Below are 21,867 nucleotides of genomic sequence, written 5' to 3' on the forward strand. Positions count from 1 at the left end.
TGTGTGTGCATCTTATGGAGGGAATGCAGGCTGCGCAGCTATCGCTGAAGCCAGAACAGCAAGAGGGATTGCTGTACAGCGATCCCTCTTGCTGTTCTGGCTTCTGGGATTCAGAATATTTTTTTCCTTGTTTTCCTCCTCCAAAAACTAGGTGTGTCTTATGGTCGGGTTCATCTTATAGAGCGAAAAATACGGTGATTGAATTAACTTTTCGCTGGTTGTTTTTTATCTAGTCTCTATACAATGCTTCCAAAGAATCTGTTTGTTGAGCATTCATCTGATTTGTTATCTTAAATGTATGGGTAGGTTACACAATGTTGCATCAAGCAGTTGTTATCTGATGATTTTCAGTCATTTTCCCATTGCTTTCTTTACTACAAAAGTCTTGTTTTGTTTTATTTTGGAAGTGGGTTTGTTGCACAAGACCACCAAATCCACTTTAATTGCATTAGTTGAATTTGCCTGTTTCTGCTTGAATATCATCCACAAAACAGCAACAGTCTGGAAGCACCTAGAATTTTAAAATGGAAAAACTCTTTTGGCTGTTGTCTTAAATCTTTTCTGATTTTCCTCTAGTTTCTGACTACAGCACTGGCAGAGTAGGGGCTCCTCTAATCTGCTGTGAGATTAAACTGAGAGACTGGCAAGAAGGTAAGAGAGCACTGCATGTCCAGTACAAATTACAGCAGCACTTTCCATTTTTCAGTTACTAATATAATGCACGTATAAACCCTGAAAAACTTACCAGTCAAACTTACAGACCAATCCTATGCATATTTGTTCAGAAGATAATTCCAGTTAAGTTGAATAGGGCTTGCTTAGTACAAGATGGCTGTGTTAGCTGCAATTGTATGCTCACTTACTGGAAATAAACCCCATAATTTTTTTTTTTTTGGGGGGGGGGGTCCTTAATTCTGAGTAACCATGCATAGGCCAGAGTTGGTGTCATCTTCATGCCTGTCATGTAACAGGCTCAATTGGCTTGGCATTAAAAGGGGGGGGGGAGAGCATTGTAGGCATTGGTCATTCCTAATAAAGGATGGCATTTTGTTGTCCCTGTGAATTTGGTATCTTGATACAGTTAATCATTGATGTTCACTTCTTCAGTACAGCATTTTATTTTTATATAGCTTTACTGCTTATTTTTATAGCCTGCTTTATAGCTGCTTTGCTTTATTTCTCATTGATTGCAGGAAAGCAAGAACTATAATTGTTCTTGCTAATTATTTTATATTACTTTTTCAGGAGGCTATACGAACAGAGACCAACCAAACCCTAGGGGAGAGATTATAATTGGTGGACCTAATGTCTCAAAGGGATACTTCAAAAATGAAGAGAAAACAGCAGAAGATTTCATTGTTGATGAAAATGGTCAACAATGGTTTTGCACTGGAGACATTGGAGAGTTTCATCCTGATGGCTGTCTGCAAATCATAGGTGCCTTATCTTTTTCTCTGATTGGACTGAAGTTTGATACTTAAACATTTAATATCCAATGTGTGTTATACTGGAGAAGATCTGTAGAAATCAGTGGACTTAAATAGCTTCCATTTATTTCAGTGAATCTACTCTGAATATGATTTGGTTGGATTTCAGTCACCCATTGTATTATGTCTTCCTGTTATACAGGAGTGTGCTATATTAGAGCCCTAACCAAATTCTGTCTTGCCGTACATCTTAACAGAAATTGTTTTAATCTTGACTTTAAATTTTATGTATACATTTTTTACTTTGGCATCGAACTCATAGTAGAGTCCCTGTTGCAAAGGCAAATCCCTTGTCACTTTGAATAACAAAATGAAACATCTGATTGTATATTGAGCTTTCTCCTAACACATGGTGTAAATGGAAATATTTATCTGGGTGTTTGCTTCACAAATACAGTAGGACATAGTTCTGAGTAAAGATGTATAGGATCAAATTGCATGCTCTCTCTAAAGCACCATTTCACCCAATTATTTCCCCAGATCGCAAAAAAGATTTGGTGAAGTTGCAGGCAGGAGAATATGTATCGCTGGGCAAAGTTGAGGCAGCTCTGAAAAACTGTCCACTTATTGACAATATATGTGCTTATGCCAAAAGGTAGGTTTGTATGAATTTGTGTGCTCATAAATTTGATTTGCTGGTCTCTGGGAGGCTTTTAAAAAACCCAAATTACTTTGAAAAGCAAAGTAGCATATTTAATTAAAACGAGCCTTGTTCTTTACTATCTAAAGGCTTTCTTGCATGACTATAGAATTGCAGGAGTGGAAATTAGACACAGGGCTGCTTCAACAGGTTTGGAGCTGACACACATGCCTTTCCCTAGCTCAGGTTACAGGTACATTAAGTTGGCACAGAGAAACAGCAGCTGTTAACTCTCTCATAGCTCTGGAAAGAATTGCTGTATTCCAAATAGGTAGCACCTGAATGTCTCCAGCATTTTACAAGTAAAAAGCAACCCTCTTTTTCTTCATCTTTAGTCTTTATATAGAAATGAGATAATTAACAGCAACAGACTTTTCCTATAAGTAGTAGAAAAACATGGGGATGTATTTTCCTTTTTTTTCCTTTTTGAGAGCCAGTGTAGTGTAGTGGTTAAGAGCAGTAGTCTCGTAATCTGGGGAACCGGGTTCGCGTCTCTGCTCCTCCACATGCAACTGCTGGGTGACCTTGGGCCAGTCACACTTCTTTCAAGTCTCTCCGCCCCACTCACCTCACAGAGTGTTTGTTGTGGGGGAGGAAGGGAAAGGAGAATGTTAGCCGCTTTGAGACTCCTGAAGGGGAGTGAAAGGCGGGATATCAAATCCAAACTCTTCTTCTTCTCTTCTGTTCTTACTAACACTTCTGTGTTGGAATTGTGTTGAATCATACATGCGCTCCTTTGTTTCTTTTCAAGACTATTAATCAAACGTTGTGATAAATGAGTTGTCTCCAGTGGTTTATATCCAACTAAATTTTACTTAGAGCTGACCTATTGAAATTAATGAACCTTTTAGTTGTTGCCATTAATTTCAGTGTGTCTACTCTGAGAAGGACTAGCCTTGGATACAACCCACACTATAGATTTGAAGGATTGGAGTACTTTTCTAGCTAAAGCACATAGAAGCATATATTTTTTGCAAGCAAAGAAGTATGATTATGGGTCCTGAATGAATTTCTCTTGCATTCTTTTCTAGTGACCAGTCTTATGTCATCAGTTTTGTGGTTCCTAATCAGAAGAAATTAACTGCTCTTGCTGAACAGAAAGGTGCAACTGGCAGCTGGGTGGACATCTGTAACAATCCAACAATGGAATCTGAAGTCCTGAAAGAGATTAAGCAGATGGCTAACAAAAGTAAGCAAACAGCTATTTCTGGGTATCAGAATACTGTTGTAATGATACAAAAGTCAGACCTGCCAACAAAATGATGAGACTATAGCAGGAGTGGAGGACCCTCTTTGGCGCAAGCACCACATTGAGCCCCACAAGCTTTCTAACTGGCCCTCAAGACTCTTCCATGCCACTGCCTCTCACCCCAGGCCATATATAGCCTTATTGCCTAACCCCACTCATGCTTGGGGTGTCAGCCATGCCTTCATTTTGGGTTTATTTTTAAAATACACCCCTAGAAACCTGTTTTCCCCAAACATAGTGACATTTTCCTCTTGTTTCCATGCTGGTTCTGTTTCTTTGGGTGGCAGGTGAGAAAAGGTCTGGAGAAACACTTTTTGGTTACTTGCCATAGAAAGTGGGGGATATTGTGTGACTCTGATTGAAATGCTGCCTTTTAGGGATCCAATTTTCTCCTCCTCCCTTTCATTTTAAAAGAAGTTGTACCGAAATAGCCCATGGGAATTCTGTATTCAGCTGTCCAGGACTGCCATCCTTCCCATTCCCAAGATTCCAGCTCCTGGATGCATGCTAAATACACAGCTTACTTGCAACATTGCTGTGCTTCCTTTTACTTGAAACTTGCTGCGTGGTATTTAATGCTATGAACTGTGCCAAGCAGTGTAAGCCTAGTACTCGAGCACTGCAGCATAGCTGAATGTGTTGTGGGCATAGCAAGAACTGTACTGCAGAGAGAATTCAAATTAAGAGTTTTAGGAAATGGGATCTGATTAAAACCCGAAAGCATTAGGAATAAAGGCAAAAATGGACCCTGACCTGGGTTCTCTCTCAAAATGTAGTGACTGGATATGCCATAACTGTTCAATAGATTTAAATATATTGATTACCGGGGTTGGGGAACGGTCAGTTAAAGTTAACTGGGCTGTGTAAGGGTAGAAAAAGCAGAATTGCTTCTTGGGATACAGACAGCCCTTGGGAACATCCTAATTCATTACTCTCCTGCCATCTAGTGGCTATACGTACGCCATTTTTTTTTCCTTTAAAAAAACAAAACACCCGCAAAACATTTAGGCTTTATTTAATTCAATTCATTTATTTTGCCTCATATTTTTAGCAAAATTCTCACAGCAGTTACCAATTCAAGTTTATATTAACATACTATAAACAGTAGAGAAAATAGTGTAAAACACCAGTTTATACAGTAATGTGTTGACAAAAAACAACAATGAAACGTAATGAAAGAACAGTATGGCCATTCCTACCCACAGAATAACAAAATTAGTATGTTCATATGGGAACAGGCAGTCTTTTAATAAGTACTTTCTTAACAAAAACTGGTACATTTTAAGCAGGAGCTTTTAAATTAATTTCTTCCATGTTGGCAGTTAACTCATCATAGCTTGCTTGTTCCTACAGCAATACAAACAAGTTGTTAACCAATTGCTTTCCAGAAGTCCCACTTTAATTCATTGTAAGCCAAAACTGGAATTCCTTCTTGAAGAAGCACAACACACCGAAATTAATGTTTATTACATTCTGGCAAAATCAGTAGCCTTAATTTTATTTCAAAATTTGTTTAAATGTCTTGTTATATTATAATGATAATTTAAAATTAAATATACTTATTGAGTTACATTTCTGCTCACACTTCAGAAAAGCAGCACATGAAGATCTGCTTTCTTAAATTAATTTATACCATACTTTTCTATATTACCTTGAATTGATCCTGTAAACAAATTAGCAACCAGTTAAGATGTCTAAGGATTGGCATAATTTGATCTGATCTGCTTGCCCTGGGCAAAAGCTTGGAAGTACAGTCATACCTCGGGTTAAAGTAGCTTCAGGTTGAGCATTTTCGGGTTGTGCTCCGCTGCGACCCGGAAGTAACGGAACACGTTACTTCCGGGTTTCGCCACTCACGCAGATGCTCAAAATGATGTCATGCGCAGAGGCGGCAAATCGCGACACACGCAGACGTGGGTTGCGTTCTGCTCTGGATGCGAACGGGGCTCCGGAACGGATCCCGTTTGCATCCAGAGGTACCACTGTAAACAAAATGCTTTGGAGGTTTCTGTATTGAGTAACCAATATGCATATTTACATTTTTAAAAAATTAATAAACTAAAATTCATATAGTCTAGTCAGTTCCCTGGTGCTCCTTGGAAGATTATCGGTGAGGGGTTCTTCAGTGAAATTAGCAGCAATGAGTGATGTTCACTTTAAAAAAAAAGAAACCTACTGCAATGTGCAGCTGCAGGAATGTCTTGGACATATTCTTAGTCACATGTGAGTAAAGCCCAACAGACTTGACCTGAAAATGCAGAATCTGCTTCAATGCATGAGGTTTCCATGGCAGACATTCAGGAGAGCAGTGATGAACAAACATCTGTGGTAAGAGTTCCCTGAAGCTTGAAAATCAGTGTTGTTTCCTGTGTTAATCTAGGTAGTAAAAGCTCTCTCTTTACTAGACTTCACACAGTTGAATATTTTGTGCAGGCCATGTTCATGAGCACATATCAGTTGAGTATTAAACCACTGTCATGTTTCCTAATCTCCATTTTTCACTCTCCCAAATTGATCCTGCAGTGAAACTTGAAAGATTTGAAATACCAGTCAAAGTGCGGTTAAGCCCAGAGCCCTGGACACCAGAGACTGGGCTAGTCACAGATGCTTTCAAATTGAAAAGGAAAGAGCTGAAGAATCATTACCTCAACGACATTGAGCGAATGTATGGCGGTAAATAATCTCCAGACATCGGGAGTCAAGATGTTGTGCAGGATTCCTTCTAAAACAAAGCAACAAATGTCATTCCCCAAACGCTGGCTATAATTATAAATGGAGAAGTGGCATTTTGTGAAATGGATGAAAGCTACACTTCATTTTCAAGAAGGAACAATACTGGCTTCCTGAACTGTACTTTCAAGATGCTGTCCAAATGACTGACCCACTGCCGTAGTTTCATTTGATCACTCCCAGTAAAGAATGGATGTGTCCATATGAAACTCCCTCACTGGGTAAACCATTGTTTTTATCTTTTTATATTCTGGCTTCCCTTACTCATAAGGAATTAAATCATCTTTAATAATTTCACCATGATGATTTTCAAGTGGAGGAAAAAATGAGCTTGTATTTAATTTATGTGTTGTATATGGAAAAACTGAAGAAAGAGTAAGCAGAATGAAGCTTATACTTTCCAGAGTGCTGCTCATAAATCTGCAATCTCAGGTCCTTTGGTAGAGAAAGTAGTTTCTTTTAATTTGACTGTCATTATGTAGAGCTAAAAGACAGAAAAAGATGTTTCTCTCTTGAATGCTACTTTCACACAGCCAAAAACAGACCCACAATGATCCTAGCATGCATCTGCTTTGCACCATGCATGTGTTTGGTAAACACACAGCAATTTAGTTTATTAAAATGTAACTGATCAGATTTTTTTGGAACAGAAATGTTACCACAGGGTACTGTGGGGTTTTTTTGATAGTTAAGTGAATACACATTGAGTGCAGTTGGCCATAGTTTAGGCTCCTAAAAAGCACACTTTAGCTGTGTGGAAATACTCTGGAAGAAGAGACACCTGTGGTACTTTTTATGGTATTAAAGACCCAGTTTCATTTTGCCCTACACTGAATAACTGTAAAACTAGCTTCTGCCCTTTATTGATCACAGACCACATCATTCGGTTCATAAATTTAATGTGGACGGGGCAAAGAATGCACTACTGGTGAGATATTACGCTTGCCAGTTTTTCAGTGTTTTTAGTGTCTAAAAGGGAAACAAGTACACTTCAGAGCTGATCTGTAATCCATATTCAGATGCATCCTATCTGCTCCTTAAGGGTTGTGTCCTATACTATCACAAGGAGACTCTCCCTATTCAAACACCAAAGGATCTAAAAATCCTTTTCTAAATGATGACAAGTTTGTGATCTTTACCACCTCCAACACTACGCTGACTTCCAATGATAATGCAGCATCCATAAGTTTTCAGATTATTAGCACACTCCCTTTGAAATCAATGGGACTAAACAAGTTTGATGGCTACAGTAGTCTCTGTTTTCTTAAGCATACACTTTTACTTACCAAGTATGGTGAATTGGGATCTCTGCCTGCTCTTCCAAGCACATCAACACCAGAAATTAAGTCCTATGGGTTTTTATGTTATTTTTTCCCCTCTGAAAGGGCATTTCTATTTCTTTTAATACACCACACAAGTCATATGTAAAAGCTTAATTTTGTATTTGTGAGTGATGAATTTGGTCTTTGGAAGTTTTTGTTCGAGGATGTGTTTAAAGGGAAAATACTGTATTTAAAACTTCTGTTTTGTGAAAACGTTTGTTTAAAAACTGGAATTCTTGGTGTGTTGAGAAGAGAGTAAGGCAGCAACTCTCCTGTATTTTGTGTTTTGTGTACTGCATTCAGCTGTCTCTTACTTTTTCCCACCCCCTTGAGTTCGTGCTCTGGACTTTTATATCCTTGCTAGCAGTTCACACTTGAATTAGAAATGCTGTAAGATGTGGCAATTCTTGATGCTGTTCTATTTTGCACTTTTTTCTTAATACCTTTTTATACATTGCTTCCAGTTTTGTACAGCTGTGACCCTTGATTGCAATGTGTCATACTTTGACTTGGCTCTAAAAATATTTATAAGATAGATTTCTTTTATTCATAATATTTAAGTGTGTATATTATGGTCAAAAGAAAACAATCCAGTATTGTTTCTAAATGATGAAGGGATTTTTGTATGAAATGTTGTTCCTGTACTCAAGATTTGGGCAAGATTTCCTTCTATGAAGTGTATGTGTGGGTCAGTCAACCTTCAGAGCAACAACAAATCACAAGTTTCAGTTATTGTCAAACCTATTGAGCCATTGTTCTGGCCAGAACTTGCTGTTCTGTCTTTAAGGACCAATTTTAATTTTTGAGGCACAAGGATAGTTTAGACAATTTTTCAACCATCCTTCTCCCATCAAACCAGCACACTGCCAATTGAACTTGTCGAGTCCAATCTGAGGGCTGCTAATGTATGACGAGTCCTACATTGGGACCAGAAAAACGCCTCTTGGTAGTTCCTCACTAAACACATACACTTGTTTACATAAACAGGAAATCCTTCCCCTATTGATTAAGGATCCCCTCCCCTGAGCTCATTGTTGAAGTCTACTATATTCAGTATGTGATAAAAATTGCTCTTTCTTAGACACAAATTTGCTATATTGATTTCGTCAAACACGACAAATCTTTAAACAACAAATGTATGGAGTTAATAGCTGTTGTGTGCTTTTAAATCTTAACAGCAGCTTGTGGTGTTTGTTTAGAATGCACTGAGTATATCTCTGACCTATATAGTCTCTTTGCTCTGGTGTTAATGTGGCCTTTATTGACTAACCTCATTTTTGGTATTCATGAAGATCTATTTTTAAAAGTTCCCACTGTGAAAGTCTCGCAGTTTTCTTCCACAGCTTAAGACTCATCATAGTTGTTTTTTGTTTTTGTTTTTGTTTTTGTTTTAAAGTCAAGTCCATATAAGATTCACATGACTTTCTATTCCATAAAATACATTTACAGCACAATCCTTTACATTTCTATCCAGGAGTAAGTCCCATTGAGTTCAATGGAACTTACCCGCAGGAAAGTGAATATAGCCTTAACTAGGTTATGCAGCCCCTGCAGCTTACATCCTATGTAATTACTATAGACAAACTAGTGAGGGAACACATTCTGTGGAACTCATTTGTTTTCAGTTTTCTAACCTCCATAATTTGAATCCCTGCATACCAATACACTTTCCCAGCAGCTACAGATGGACTGTTACATAATTTTTAGATACCGCCTACATTTTCATATCTTTGTCTTGGAATGAAAAATATTCTAGGGCTTTAGCAAGAAACTGCAGAGAGATAAACAAGAGTGTGGGGTTTTTTTCCTTTTAGGGAACCTGAAGTAGGCAGAGCCCAGGCGATGGTACTACAAATAGAGGCCCCCCTGTATCCAATGCCTCTAAGGCTATGATTTGCATGAAACAGTAAGCCAAGCTTTAGCAAAGTACTTTTTCCTGCTGTGCCAAACTAAACCAAGATTTGGTTTTACCATGTCAGCTGAATTGATGTTTAAGTTCTCTCACTAACCACAAGCTAAAGTCAGGGTTGTTCTTGGGTATAGCTTGCTGTTACCGCAAGAGCTTAAATACAAGTCCCCCAGTTGGGACAACACACTAAGCCAAGCCTTGGCTTAGCTTGGCCTATATAGAAAATAGTAGATGGGAACAAAGCAGCCACATGCTTCTCTGCAGGAGGCTGCACATTTACGTAGTCTTGCGAAACTTGTTTGGCTTACTATGTTGCGCAAACCAGGTCAGTCGCTGATTGGAAGGCTCCTTTTTGTCGCTGGAAAAAGTATGAAATAAGCCCTAAAATCTTCCTAAATTGATGCTGGGATAGCTGGGAAGTAAGAGTAGACATCAATAAATTTGTCAGTTGAGTTGCAGATTTGTGGCTGATTTGTCTGTTCTTTGCTCTTTCTTTGCTTTTTTTATTAGATTCTCCTTTTAAAAAAATACACCACTCTTCAGCCAGAGGCTTCTAGAGCATAATAGAAAGTTTTCAAGAGTGAAAACTAGCTCTAAGTGGTTCTTCAAGAACTAGCTTGTAAAAAAACACCTTGATATCAATTAATTAGGCACTAAGTCACCAAATTTCAGATCAATTTTCTTTCCCATGTGTGAAAATATAACTGGAATATGCACGTCTTTAAGGAACTAGCATTTGCATGTTTCAAGGCAAGGTTTTGTGGAGAGCACATACTGGCTTTTACTCAGATCAGTCAGTAAAATGTGGCTATTACAGAGAATAAAGCTTGAGAGAGGCCCTGGTTGGTGTTACTGAGATGACATCTTAATAGTTCATATTTAATTAAAAAAATTTAACTATGGGGCTGCCTTTGAAAAGGAGGAAAGAAAGAAAGAACATAATCAAAGACCCTTGCTTGCCTTTAATTGCCAGCTATGACAAAAAATATTAACTTTCAGCTATGTCATTGTGTTCCCTATAATTAGATTTGCACTGCCTCAGTGCTTGAACAGGAAATAAGCCAAAGCAAACCACCTTATACATTCAAAGATTTGCCAAAACAAATGAAACTGCTTAGTATTGTCTGAAAACACATTATTCTGGCTATAGACATGTGAGTTACTAAGAAATGTTGGCTGATCATTTTATGGGTGGTTTCTGGCTACTGCGAAGAAAACCGCATGCATTCACAAAACGTTATAAAACAAGACAAGTTACTCTCTGAGGTCCCATTAGAAGTTGCTGAAGACAAAGATGTATGCTTGCACCACATGGTAATTCTAGCTGTGAACCAAAATTTAAATAAGAGTATCTTGGTGGCATAACAGAAGTTGGGGATTAGCATCACTGGACACCTATGAAGGCTCCACCATTGTAGGGTTATACACTACTGATCACTGGAGCTTGCATATTTTCCTCAATTAGAGGAGAAGGTAAAGTAACGTCTACATGCCTTATTTGCTCTCTCGGTACTGTTGATTAGGCCCACGGGGAAGTAAATATATGGACAGTGAACAGGCTGGAGGCCACCAAGGAGACCCCCCCCCCAAAAAAACCCCCCAACAACCTGGACCAGCACTACTGAGTGGCACAGGTAGGGCAAAGTGGGGTTAGTAGGTTTGCCTATGCCATATCCTCCTTCTGCAGGGGCTGTGGTTGTGATAGTTCCAGCCTTGTTCTGAAGCAGGGAACCTTATGCACTCCTGGAGGTGCTCTGTATTTTAGAACCCAGATTTTCCAGGATTCTTTAATTTGGGAAACTTCCCCGTGTACAGAAGCATCCTCACTTCAGATTACTTTGCACAAGTTGAAGGACAATAAGAATAGCAGTGGGGGATGGAGTTAGCACCTTAATCCCTGTCAGGGGTCAGCAAACTTTTTCAGCAGGGGGCCGGTTCACTGTCCCTCAGACCTTGTGGGGGGGCAGACTATATTTTTTGAGGGGGAGAATGAACAAATTCCTTATCCCCACAAATAACCCAGGGATGCATTTTAAATAAAAGGACACATTCTACTCATGTAAAAACACGCTGATTCCTGGACCGTCCATGGGCTGAATTGAGAAGGTGATTAGGCCGGATCCGGTCCCCGGGCCTTAGTTTGCCTACCCATGCTGTAGACCCTGCTCATGTGTTTACTTGAATACCTAAAGAGTTTTTGCCACCTTGCACTAGTCTGGCACTAGCACACTGAGGATTTGAGGTGGGGGTATTAAACACCTGTTTCCATGATGTGATGATCAGCTTATGTGAGCATTGGGACCAAGAGACCGAGCACAAATCAGCAAACCTCTGGGTTTCTGCCACAAACCAGGAGACCTTAAGACTAGCTACTCTCAGCCCCAGGTTTGCAATATGGGGATATTGCCACCTAACTTGCGGAATTATTGTGGGGATTTCAACTACCTAATGCATATGGAACTGAAGTTGACACTCCCACGGAACCAAGATGCCCCAGTGTAGCCACTGCTATTATAGCATATAAACTCAGAACTGAATTCTTAACGTTACTGTGATTATGCCAGCCTTTATTGGTCCTTCTTATTGCAAAAGAAAATACAATAGTATTTGTGGAGAAGAAATTCAGAGGCCTTTGGAAGTGGAGAATATAGTGCTAATGAGGGCATTTGTTTTAATATTGTGGGAGAAAAAAAGTTAACTCCTGGCTACATGCTGAAGTCCAAAACCTGATCACCCTACCCACCCAGCAACCGATACTCTTAGTTTGGATCCAAAGATAAGGATGTTCATGGAAGGAAAGTTTCCTGCCCCCTCCTCTTCATCCTGCCACCCCCTGTGACCCCCACAAATCTCTGAAGGGTTAGGGGACCCTCCTGAACAATATGTGATGGAGGCACAGACCCAGCCAATGTGGCAGGTGGTGGTGGCAGCACAACAGGCCCCACAACAGTTTCTGGGTCAGCATAGGTATGCCAGGTCCCACTGGCTGACACTATTTGCAAATGTTTTTGTTGGCATGGCTGAGCAGCAAGACATCTAATGTCATTTTCTACAACAAAATGGTGCTTACTCACAAGTATATTTGTGTATCATAAAGACAGCAGAAGCAAAGTCCCAATTTATTCCTACAACCATGATGGTGCTGTGATTTAAGTGAGTTCTTAAACTCAAAACCACCTGTTCATATATGTCTTTTTTATTTATAGTATTTTTCAGCCATCCATTTGGCCCAAAGGCATACAGAGCTCCACAAGCTGCCCCTTGTTAAGAACAGGTGCCAATGCAGTTGTGGTCTGAGCCTTTTTTGGTCATTCTGCTGCATTGCTCTGTGCATGGAGGAACTGTGAGTTGGCTGATGGAGAACAGATCTAGCCGCTTTCAGCTCAGCAAGTCCCAACCTCCAAATTTCTCCCATATATTAACAAAAGGGAAACTAAAGGAAAGAGAAAGCAAGATCTAGAATTAGCAGTGCATGTCACAGGTTTCTGCTAGTTAATGCCTTCACACAAACAGCTCTTGACACCTTACCTTAGCCCTCCATATGTTGTGCACTACAACTCTCATTAGCTGCAGAGCCAGCACATCTGTGCTGGCCTGAGGTGGGGGGTCTGTTATGCCAAACATCTGTAAGGCACTAGGTTAGGGAAGGCTTGCTCAGGCTGTAGACCTGATTCCTCAGATTTGAGTGGTAATTTGTAAAATGGGAACAAGAGAGATGTGCAACCCATACTTATAAGGAAGTGGGTTCAAAAGGCCTTACCTTCTTTTGTGAAATATTGGGGCTCAATACCCAATACTGTGGGTTCAGCCTGGATGTCCAATAAGATCCAGACTCCAACTGTCAGTCAAACAGGATGTTTATTTAGACATTGCAAGACTGGTGCAACACAACCTCAACCAGCAAATAGTTTGGGGGGGGGGTCACACCAAATATGAAAAAGCACAAGCATTTATACACTTACAAGCAAAGGGAATCAAAGGGGCAGTTATGTTCATATAGAGCAGTACTGTATTTATATCAGCTTATACTGGTTTAATCACAACTTGGTTATCTTTCCCAACTTTGTCCTCATGTTAGAAACTCAGCTAGGTGCCAAATGGCTCCTTATACCAGGGTTACAGTTGCCAAAATGGAATGTCTCATTGCCATTTGGGGGCAGAACGGCTCTAAAGTCTTGTTCAAATGATGGACTGACTGTGATTGATTCTTGCTTAAACATCTGTCTAGTTCAGATGACAACCTGGAGCTAGATTAAGAGCTTTGAGAACGTAAAGAAGAAAAGTCACTTGATTCAGGCATGGTCCACATATATATTGGCCTGTTCCAACCTCTTTTTCTTAATGGTTTCATGGACCATTCATAATGTAGGGATATTCTTCACAACTGTGAGCAGGACAGTGTGTGGGGTAAGTGAAAACAAGTTACAACAGTTAATTTTAATGTTGTTGACTGCTCCTGCTCAGGCTGCACAGAAAAAAAGCATTTTGGTTCCTGAAATTCATTCTGATCGTGCAGATAAAATATAACTGATAGAATTCTACAGGTCGTGGGGTTACTGTGTTAAACCAGTCAAGATCCAAGGATCCCCTGGCCTGGTATGCACTTCCAGATAGTCAGGCACAATTTTGCCACCCAGGCATCTTCACTTGGTCACAAGTGGCCAATAGCTAGGTGCAAAATGTGTCTGGCGCCTGGCTCATTTCGAAATCTGGTGATCAATAAAATGACTCCAGGCAGCCCGCAAGCAGGGATGCAGGATCTGTGGCCCTCCAGAAGTTGCTGAACTACAGCTCCTATCACCCCCAACCTCAGGCTATGCTGGCTGGTGATGATGGGAGAGCCACAGGTTTCCCACTGCTGACTTAAAAGCAGTAGCCCTCACCTACTGTATATCTGCCACAAACTGGTGTTCAGCCTTGCTGTGCCATAAAGGTAAAGGTAAAGGGACCCCTGACCATTAGGTCCAGTCGTGACCGACTCTGGGGTTGCGGCACTCATCTTGCTTTATTGTCCGAGGGAGCCGACGTACAGCTTCCGGATCATGTGGCCAACATGACTAAGGGGCTTCTGGCGAACCAGAGCAGCACACGGAAACACCGTTTACCTTCCCACTGGAGCGGTACCTAGTTATCTACTTGCACTTTGACATGCTTTCGAACTGCTAGGTTGTCAGGAGCAGGGACCAAGCAACGGCAGCTCACCCTGCTGCGGGCATTCGAATTGCCGACCTTCTGATTGGCAAGTCCTAGGCTCTGTGGTTTAACCCTCAGCGCCATCCACATGCCATAGTGAGTGGTAAACTGCTAACTTGTCCCATAACTAATAGTCAAGGACAGATAGTCATCTATTTAGTAATATGAAGGAGAACTTCCTTTCGTCTCTCCAGTAGCTACAGCAAGTAGTTTGAGGGAAGCTCTTCCCAAAGCCTTACAAGGCAAAAGTTTACGGGTGAAACAAGGATTCGATCCAGCTTGGTGATTGTGAGTCTTAAACATTCCAGATGAATTAACACAGAGGATAGCTCTGGGTTTTAAAATGTCCTATCTATGTCACGCGACCTTTATTATTTACTGCATGTATGCATAGCCTACACAAAAGCATCTAGGTGACTTCGTTAAAAGCAAAGTGCAATAGCAATGCATTTCCTCCCAAAACAAAAACAAATCACAAACAGCCAACAACAAAAATCCCTTTTAAAACTCAAATCTGGATAAATTGCCAAAACCACATTCAAAGATCTTACAACCCCAATAAATATTTCGCCACCACCTGAGGTGGGCGGGGGGTGGAGAGAATAACAGTGTTTAGTTTTTTACAGTTACCTTGAGAATTGCAGCACACATACACCAGGAAAAAGAAAGGCGGGGAAAAGACTCCTGCTTCCCTGGATTCTAATGTATGTCTTAATTTGGACAGTTTGACGGGAGGAGAGAGAGTATTGTGCTTCAAACAAAGAGTAAAGGTAGCCGTGTTGACAGCTAAGAAAAATTCCAAAATCCCTACTAGGTCAGTACTTTTATTAGACCAACCAAAGTATCACAAAATATTGTGTGTATTTCCCCACTAGTGTGGCTAATAACCGCTTGGGCGGCAAGGGAGATTTAGATTGTAGAAAATGGTGAAATGCAATGGTTCCTCTGCATTGCCAGTCCACGTTGCCCCCCCCCCCATTAAAAAAAATGTCCAAAGATGGAAGAGTATCCTGTGGTGATGCTTGGCAGTTGAGACTTGAAGTGCATGAAACTTCAAGCCTGCCTTCCACATGCACCAGGAAACAGTGTCAGAGCACAAATTCTACATGGGGAAGATCCCTTTGGATAGGGCTGCCATATTTCAGTCATTCCTGACACCCACAAAATTGTTAAGAGTCCATCCAGATCTGGAGGGCCACAGGCTCCCCAACACTGGTGTAGGCCAGTGTTTCCCAACCTCCGGATGGTGGCATGCAGGTGAGTTGCAAAACTCACACAAGTGAGTCATGAGCTTTATAAACAAACCCTAAATAAGCATGGTTTGTAATCCTTGACTGGTATGATGGGCTTTTTTGTTCATGTACTGTATTATAATGCTGCATTAGCACTTGCAAATGAATGTCACAACCCCCAAATCTTGCATTTCGACCCTTGAAAACCGCTGTCTGGTGGCTGGCAGCAGGGAAGATCCAAGGTCCAAAATGTAATGTGATAATAAACTGATGGGTCACCATACCAAGTAAATTGGGACTTATGGGTTGTCATAGCAAAAAACTTGGGAGCCCCTAGTGCAAACATTGCTTGGCCTGACAGACAAATAGTCTGAACTGCAGCTGCCTATGGGTGTCCCTGTGTCCCATCTGGTTTTGGCCCTTCCGAAACCACAGCAACTGCAAGCCTCACTTGCAGAGATCATGGGTGCCACCCCTCACTCCCAGGTCCTTGGTCATACAGCTTGTTCCATTTTCCAGAGAGTGGTTCTGAGGCTGGTGGAAGTTGTGGTCCAAATCATCTGGAAGGCACCAGCTTGGAAAAGGTTGCACAGAAATTTTCTCAAGCATCATTGTGCACATTTATGCAAAGCAACAAGAAGAGACCCAATAAGGATGCCCTTGCCCCTCGCTTTTCATCTGCACCACCAGAATTAAAGCAAAGTTTTAGACTTAGAAAAACGATGATGACTGCTAAACCTTTTTTTAAAAAAAAACAAACTGATGGATCCATACCCCCAACACACCTTCGCTGAGGGTGATAGGTAAGGGGGGGGACTCAGATCTCAAAGCAGCAGCACCCCCCAAAAATTCAAAGGCACCTTCCCATATTTCAGTTCATGGGCGAGTGGGCGGGGTGGGGGTGGGGGCAGACCACTGGCAATATCATAAGGCAGCCAGACTCCAGGATTGCCAGTTAAGGAACAAAGAAGCTTTTTAGAGGCGGAGAGACTCTCCCCCACCCTGCCCATCCCCCTTGGAGAGTTCTGGGTGGCAGGCGGCCGAGAGAGGGGGAGAGGCAGGCGCCCCCTGCTTTCTCCCGCAAGGGGGTGGGGTAGGGTAGGCTGCAGACGCCTTTGTCCCTCCAGCGCCAGGCGAGAAGCAGATGGCCGAGGCGTGAGAGGCCAGCAGGCAACGGCTGTGTTGCTGCTGGGTGGGCGGTGCGCGCCTGCAAGGAAAGGGGCGCGGAGCAAGGAGGCCAAAAGGGACCAGAGGCTAGCGAGCGTGCCAAGGCGGCGGATGCAGGGGCCGATGAACTGCAGCGAAAGCCTCCGAATCCAGGTCCTCCTGAGTCGGCTCTGGCAGGAGCTGCACGGCGGCGGCGGCGGCGGCGGCGGCGCTGCTCCCAATGCCATCCGCAGAGGCAGCAGCCCCCTCGACGACTCACTCCCGGCGCCAAGCCAGGCGACAGCGGCGGGCAGCAAAGCGGGCGCAGACGACGCTTACCTGTACATCTTGCTCATCATGATATTCTACGGCTGCCTGGCCGGGGGCCTGATCCTGGCCTACACGCGCTCCAGGAAGCTGGAGTCCAAGCACGACCCTTACCACTTGTACATCGAGAGCGACTGGACGGCGAGAGCGGGAAGCCTGGGAAGGGGCGCGGGAGGACCTGGAGCGAAGCTGGCAGTGGCGGCCGGGGAGCCTAGCCTGGGCGAGGGGATGCCAGCGGCTGCCGGCGGGGAGAGGGGGAGCAGCGGCGACGACAGCGAGCATCTGTGAGAGAGGAGAAAGGCTCCGGAGGAGGATCGGATCGGCCCACCCCAAATCTGAAGAAGTTCTTTTGGGGGTGGGGGATGCGGTCCGCTCAAAGGCTGGAATTCTGAACTGCGCCTCTCAGCTCGGCGGGGGCAAAGAAACAACAACAAAAATTAACCAAGCAATTAGTTCTGCCGCTTCATTTGCCCCACGAGGAAGCCGCGTGCAAGCTTTGAATGGGGAGGCAGATGGCGCTAGGCAAAAAGACGGTTCGGTGCTCAGCGTTGTAATTAGTCTTAAGCGGAGGGAGCGTTGTGCTGTGCAGGTATATATAGGTATTTACACCAGCGGTACAGAACCTGTCCCCCCCCCCCCGGATGTTCCCACTAAGACTTCCAGCTCCTATGATTCTTCCGGCGTAGCCATGTGCTTTAAATGCATCTGGAGGAAACTTAGGTTCTCCATCTCCAGGTTAGACTGTGCTGACTGCAAAACAAATCAGTGGACACATATGCCAGAGGCCATGTGGTGGTGGAGTTAACCGTGGGATGCTCTCCCTTAGAGAACACAAGTCACCAGGACTGGGATCCATCTCTGGCTCTGTTTGGAAGACAGACAGGTTTATTGGTTCCCTTGGGAGCTCGCAGGATGTAAAAGTCTGCCTGCACACCATACATTTAAAGCACATTCCGCCTCCCACAACCCAAAAGAATCCTGGGAACTGTAATTTGTTAAGGGTGTGAAGATAAGATTATTTCAGAGTGGTGGGCACTGGAATGTACTTTATATTGTCCAGGCAGCCCTGTGATGGGGAACATTTCATATAAAGTATGTGTAGCTGTTTTGCTGCTTAACATCCATTTTTTTTTCTTTGATGATGGGTTTTGAGTTAAAAGGTGCCCACCACACTGGAAAGGAGAGGATAATTTATCTTAAAAATATCATGTTACAATGAGTTTTGGCTGTGAACACACAAACCCTGCCATTCAAGCAAATACTTTTCTGGGGCCCTGAGTTCCAAGCTTCTCTCTCCCCCCACCCCCAACCGCCCCCTGCAACCCTCAGCAGCTGCACAGCCCATCAATAGTCCTAAGAGGAGGGGTGCTGGCCAGGGAAACAAAGAGAGCAAGCCATGCCGGTTGGAAGGGGTGTGTGGGTGTGTGCTGAGGCTGGAGACCTGGTATGACACCGCTTTGGATTTTAACAGCACAAACCTTTTGTTCCCTTTAATTGCCCCCAGAGGAAGAGAGGACCCCCTGCCCCAGAAATGAACACCAATGCCTCTACTTTTCAGTAGGGGTGGTGTGCTACCTCCAGTCTTGCATGCTCTGCCATTTTCTCTTCAGCTGGAAAGTGTTCTGGATCTCTTGACACAGCCTTAAACAACCTGGTGTCCTCCAGGTGTTTTGGACTACAACACCTATCAAGAACAGTCAGTAGAACCAGCTTGGGAAAGGCTGCACTGCATCAATAATACCATTAGGTATCAGGCAAGATTTTTTTAGGTGTCATATTTTAAAAAAACAACCCCCAAACCCCCTTTCTTATGCTTTTTATAGTGTTTGTATTAAATATCGCAAACCTCCCTGGAAATTATGAATTAAAGGGCAGCAAAGTAACGTTTTAAATTTAATTAAAAAAAATGCTAGGTCCTGTTGCCAGCATCTATATGGATTGTCTTCTCCCCAGTCTAGATTGCCATATTTCAAAAAGTAAAAACCAGGACACCCCAAAATTGCTTTTTTTAATACCAGTGGGAAGATTTTTAAACAAATGAACTTGCCTTCAAATGCAATGTAACTGAGGTATGAATGTCTTCTGCTGACTTCTGTGACTTTCTTAGTGTCTACAGTCTCTCTCAATGTGTTCAATGGGGTATGTGTGTGTGTGTATAGAGAGAAGAGTAAACCCCATTGAACTCAGTGGAACTAACCTCTAGGTAGACATTTATAGAATTGCACTCTAAGGCTGTAGTCCTAAACACTTATTAATTAACACATTGAGACTTACCTTTGAATAACGTGTATAGGATTGCACTATAAGTTAGTTGTGCTGAAGACCCATTAAAATCAATTGTGACTTAGCAAATTTGTTTGAACAAGATTTAAGTGCAACTAACTTAATCTGGTTCCAGTTCAATGATAATAAATGACAGTTGTAATTTGTGGTTACTGGGAAGCAAAAACATTTGGCTGATAGCAGGGACCTGTTATAGTCTCTCTTAGGTATTTTACTGGTTGACCTTAAACTTCAGCCTAAGTCCACTATCAACAGAATTTTGCAGCTCCACAGTGATAATAAACTACTACGGTATTTATTATCCTTGTAAATGATAGTCATTTTCAGTAACAGGGAATTTTCTGTTCCTTTGATAAAGGTCCAATACATGTCAAACACTGTAGTGCATTTAGAAATAAAGAAAGCGAGTGCTTGTTTGTTCCTGTCGAGAGAATAATAATCTGAAATGGATTAATATTTTGCCTGTTGTGTTCATGGACTTTGGAGCAATTTTATACCCATGTATAGACTTTGATACACCTCATGTGTAGACCTTGATACACCTAGCAACTGCATGTATTTGTGAGATGGGAGTATTTGTATTTCCAGTGTTTTGTTTTTTCTACCTTGATTTAGATTAATATACCATTCCTGTGACTTTTTCTAATTACTGTATTTGTGACAAGTTACTGCAATGATTAGCTTTCTACTACATTTCCGAGAGGCAGACTTCACGTGCCCCTAATTTTGTTGTCCTGGTTCACTCTTTTCCCACCTGCATTTGGGACTTGATGTCCCGCATAAAAACATAAGAGCCTGCTGGATCAGGCCAAGCCCCGTCTAGTCCAGCATCCTGTTCTCACAGTGACCAACCAGATGCCTGTGGGGAACCCACATGCAGGATTCATGCACAAGAGCACTCTTTCCTCCCATGGTTTCCAGTAACTTGCATTCAAAAGCATCGCTGTGGAGGCAGAGCATAGCTATTGTGGCTAGTAGCCACTGGATAACCTTGTTGAATTTGTTTAGCCCTTGTCTGGCATCAAGAGAATAGGGGCAGGAGTAGCTGTGAGTGAGCAAGTGACTAAGCCCCAGTTCCCTCTACTGTTAAAAGAGAGTACTAGACATCAAGGTTTCAAGAATGACATTTTGCCAGGGTGGGTAATCTGATTTTCCTGTCCGTAGGCCATATTTCCACATACATTACAACAGCCACATGCATCGTAACATAGTTCTAAGGCCGAGCTATAATGAAGTGGGGCAGGCAGGAAGAAGGTGGCATAAAATGGGGCAATGGCAAAAGCAAAATAGGCAGAATTTAGGAGAGGAAGGTAGAGCTGGGCTGGGGGAAGATTTAGGACAAATGAGGAAGCAGGTGGTGTAAAGAAGGATGAGCCATGGCAAAAGAAGGCAAAGAAAAAGCAAATAAGCTGGAGAGACCCTTCCATGAATGTAGCACCTCTTTATAGTCATGTTTCAGTTCACATTCCCACAATTTGGTGAGACTCTTGCATATGTAAAAGCTTCTGGATGGAAAGATTTCTCTAATACAGTGTCTTTCAGAAAGAACATTTTTGAAAGGCAAATTATATAGTCCTGAGATTTGGAGGAATCTCTCCATATGGATATGTAATTGATTTTTTTTATAATTTTGCATTGTAAAAACCAAATAAAAATGATTTCAAAAGAAAGGCAAATTATATTAATGGGCCTCACACCATTCTTCAGTTGCATATCCTTTGAAGCTTCTGTAAAGTAAAAAATAATTTAATTCCAATGCCATACATTTATGGTTGAAAGTATGCATAAGGTTTATGTACATTTTTTAAAAAAAGGTTTATGTACATTTTACCGTACCGCATACCCAGGGGCATTCTACTTTATCACATAGGACTCCTGCTAATACAAAGACAAATGCCTGCACAATGAAACATCAGGAAGAATAAATCACATGCAAATGCACATGTCTTTGTCAAATGTTTTTGAGTTAGCAGTAAAGCATTATGCGGTAAATATTCTTTTTTTAATAGCCTACAAATTGAACAAAAACAAAACAAAACACTGTTACAATGCTGTGATTGGGGTCTTACTATAGACTAAGAACTAGATAAAATTTCACAGTTGTCTGAGGTGTCACTCATCATCTTGAGCCAAACAGTCCAATTCTACACATAGAATTATTCTGAAGGCTGCACAAAATATTGATTAATCACAAGAGGAGGCTTTGTCTTTCAGATGGTTCAGACAGGCCATCCACAGACAATGTTTTTCTCCCCACTATATAAGGCTTAAGGCACTTGAGGGGGGCTCTTTCTCAGGAGAGGCTGCCCAACACTATTTACTGCATAACATGGGATTCCATCACATCTA

General features: G+C 42.0%; 2 protein-coding genes across 7 annotated transcripts in view; both read left to right on the plus strand.

The window, feature by feature from the left end:
• The window catches only part of ACSL4 (acyl-CoA synthetase long chain family member 4), a 50,481-nt gene extending 40,686 nt beyond the window's left edge, over nt 1–9,795 (plus strand). For all 6 annotated transcript variants that reach the window (XM_028714266.2, XM_028714268.2, XM_077922338.1 and 3 more), the window contains exons 12-16: nt 577–651; nt 1,246–1,437; nt 1,968–2,082; nt 3,159–3,316; nt 5,900–9,795. In XM_028714266.2, the coding sequence (XP_028570099.2) occupies nt 577–651; nt 1,246–1,437; nt 1,968–2,082; nt 3,159–3,316; nt 5,900–6,057 (698 nt within the window). In that variant the 3' untranslated portion in view covers nt 6,058–9,795. The remainder of the gene's footprint in view (nt 1–576; nt 652–1,245; nt 1,438–1,967; nt 2,083–3,158; nt 3,317–5,899) is intronic.
• A 6,915-nt stretch (nt 9,796–16,710) lies between these two features.
• On the plus strand, nt 16,711–20,164 carry KCNE5 (potassium voltage-gated channel subfamily E regulatory subunit 5). Its single transcript, XM_028715097.2, has one exon. It carries the CDS (start codon nt 17,041–17,043, stop codon nt 17,521–17,523), a length of 483 nt encoding a protein of 160 aa, XP_028570930.2. The 5' UTR covers nt 16,711–17,040; the 3' UTR covers nt 17,524–20,164.
• Nucleotides 20,165–21,867: the final 1,703 nt, after the last annotated feature.

Source organism: Podarcis muralis, chromosome Z, assembly GCF_964188315.1.
Source record: "Podarcis muralis chromosome Z, rPodMur119.hap1.1, whole genome shotgun sequence".
Classification (NCBI taxonomy): Eukaryota; Metazoa; Chordata; class Lepidosauria; order Squamata; family Lacertidae; genus Podarcis; species Podarcis muralis.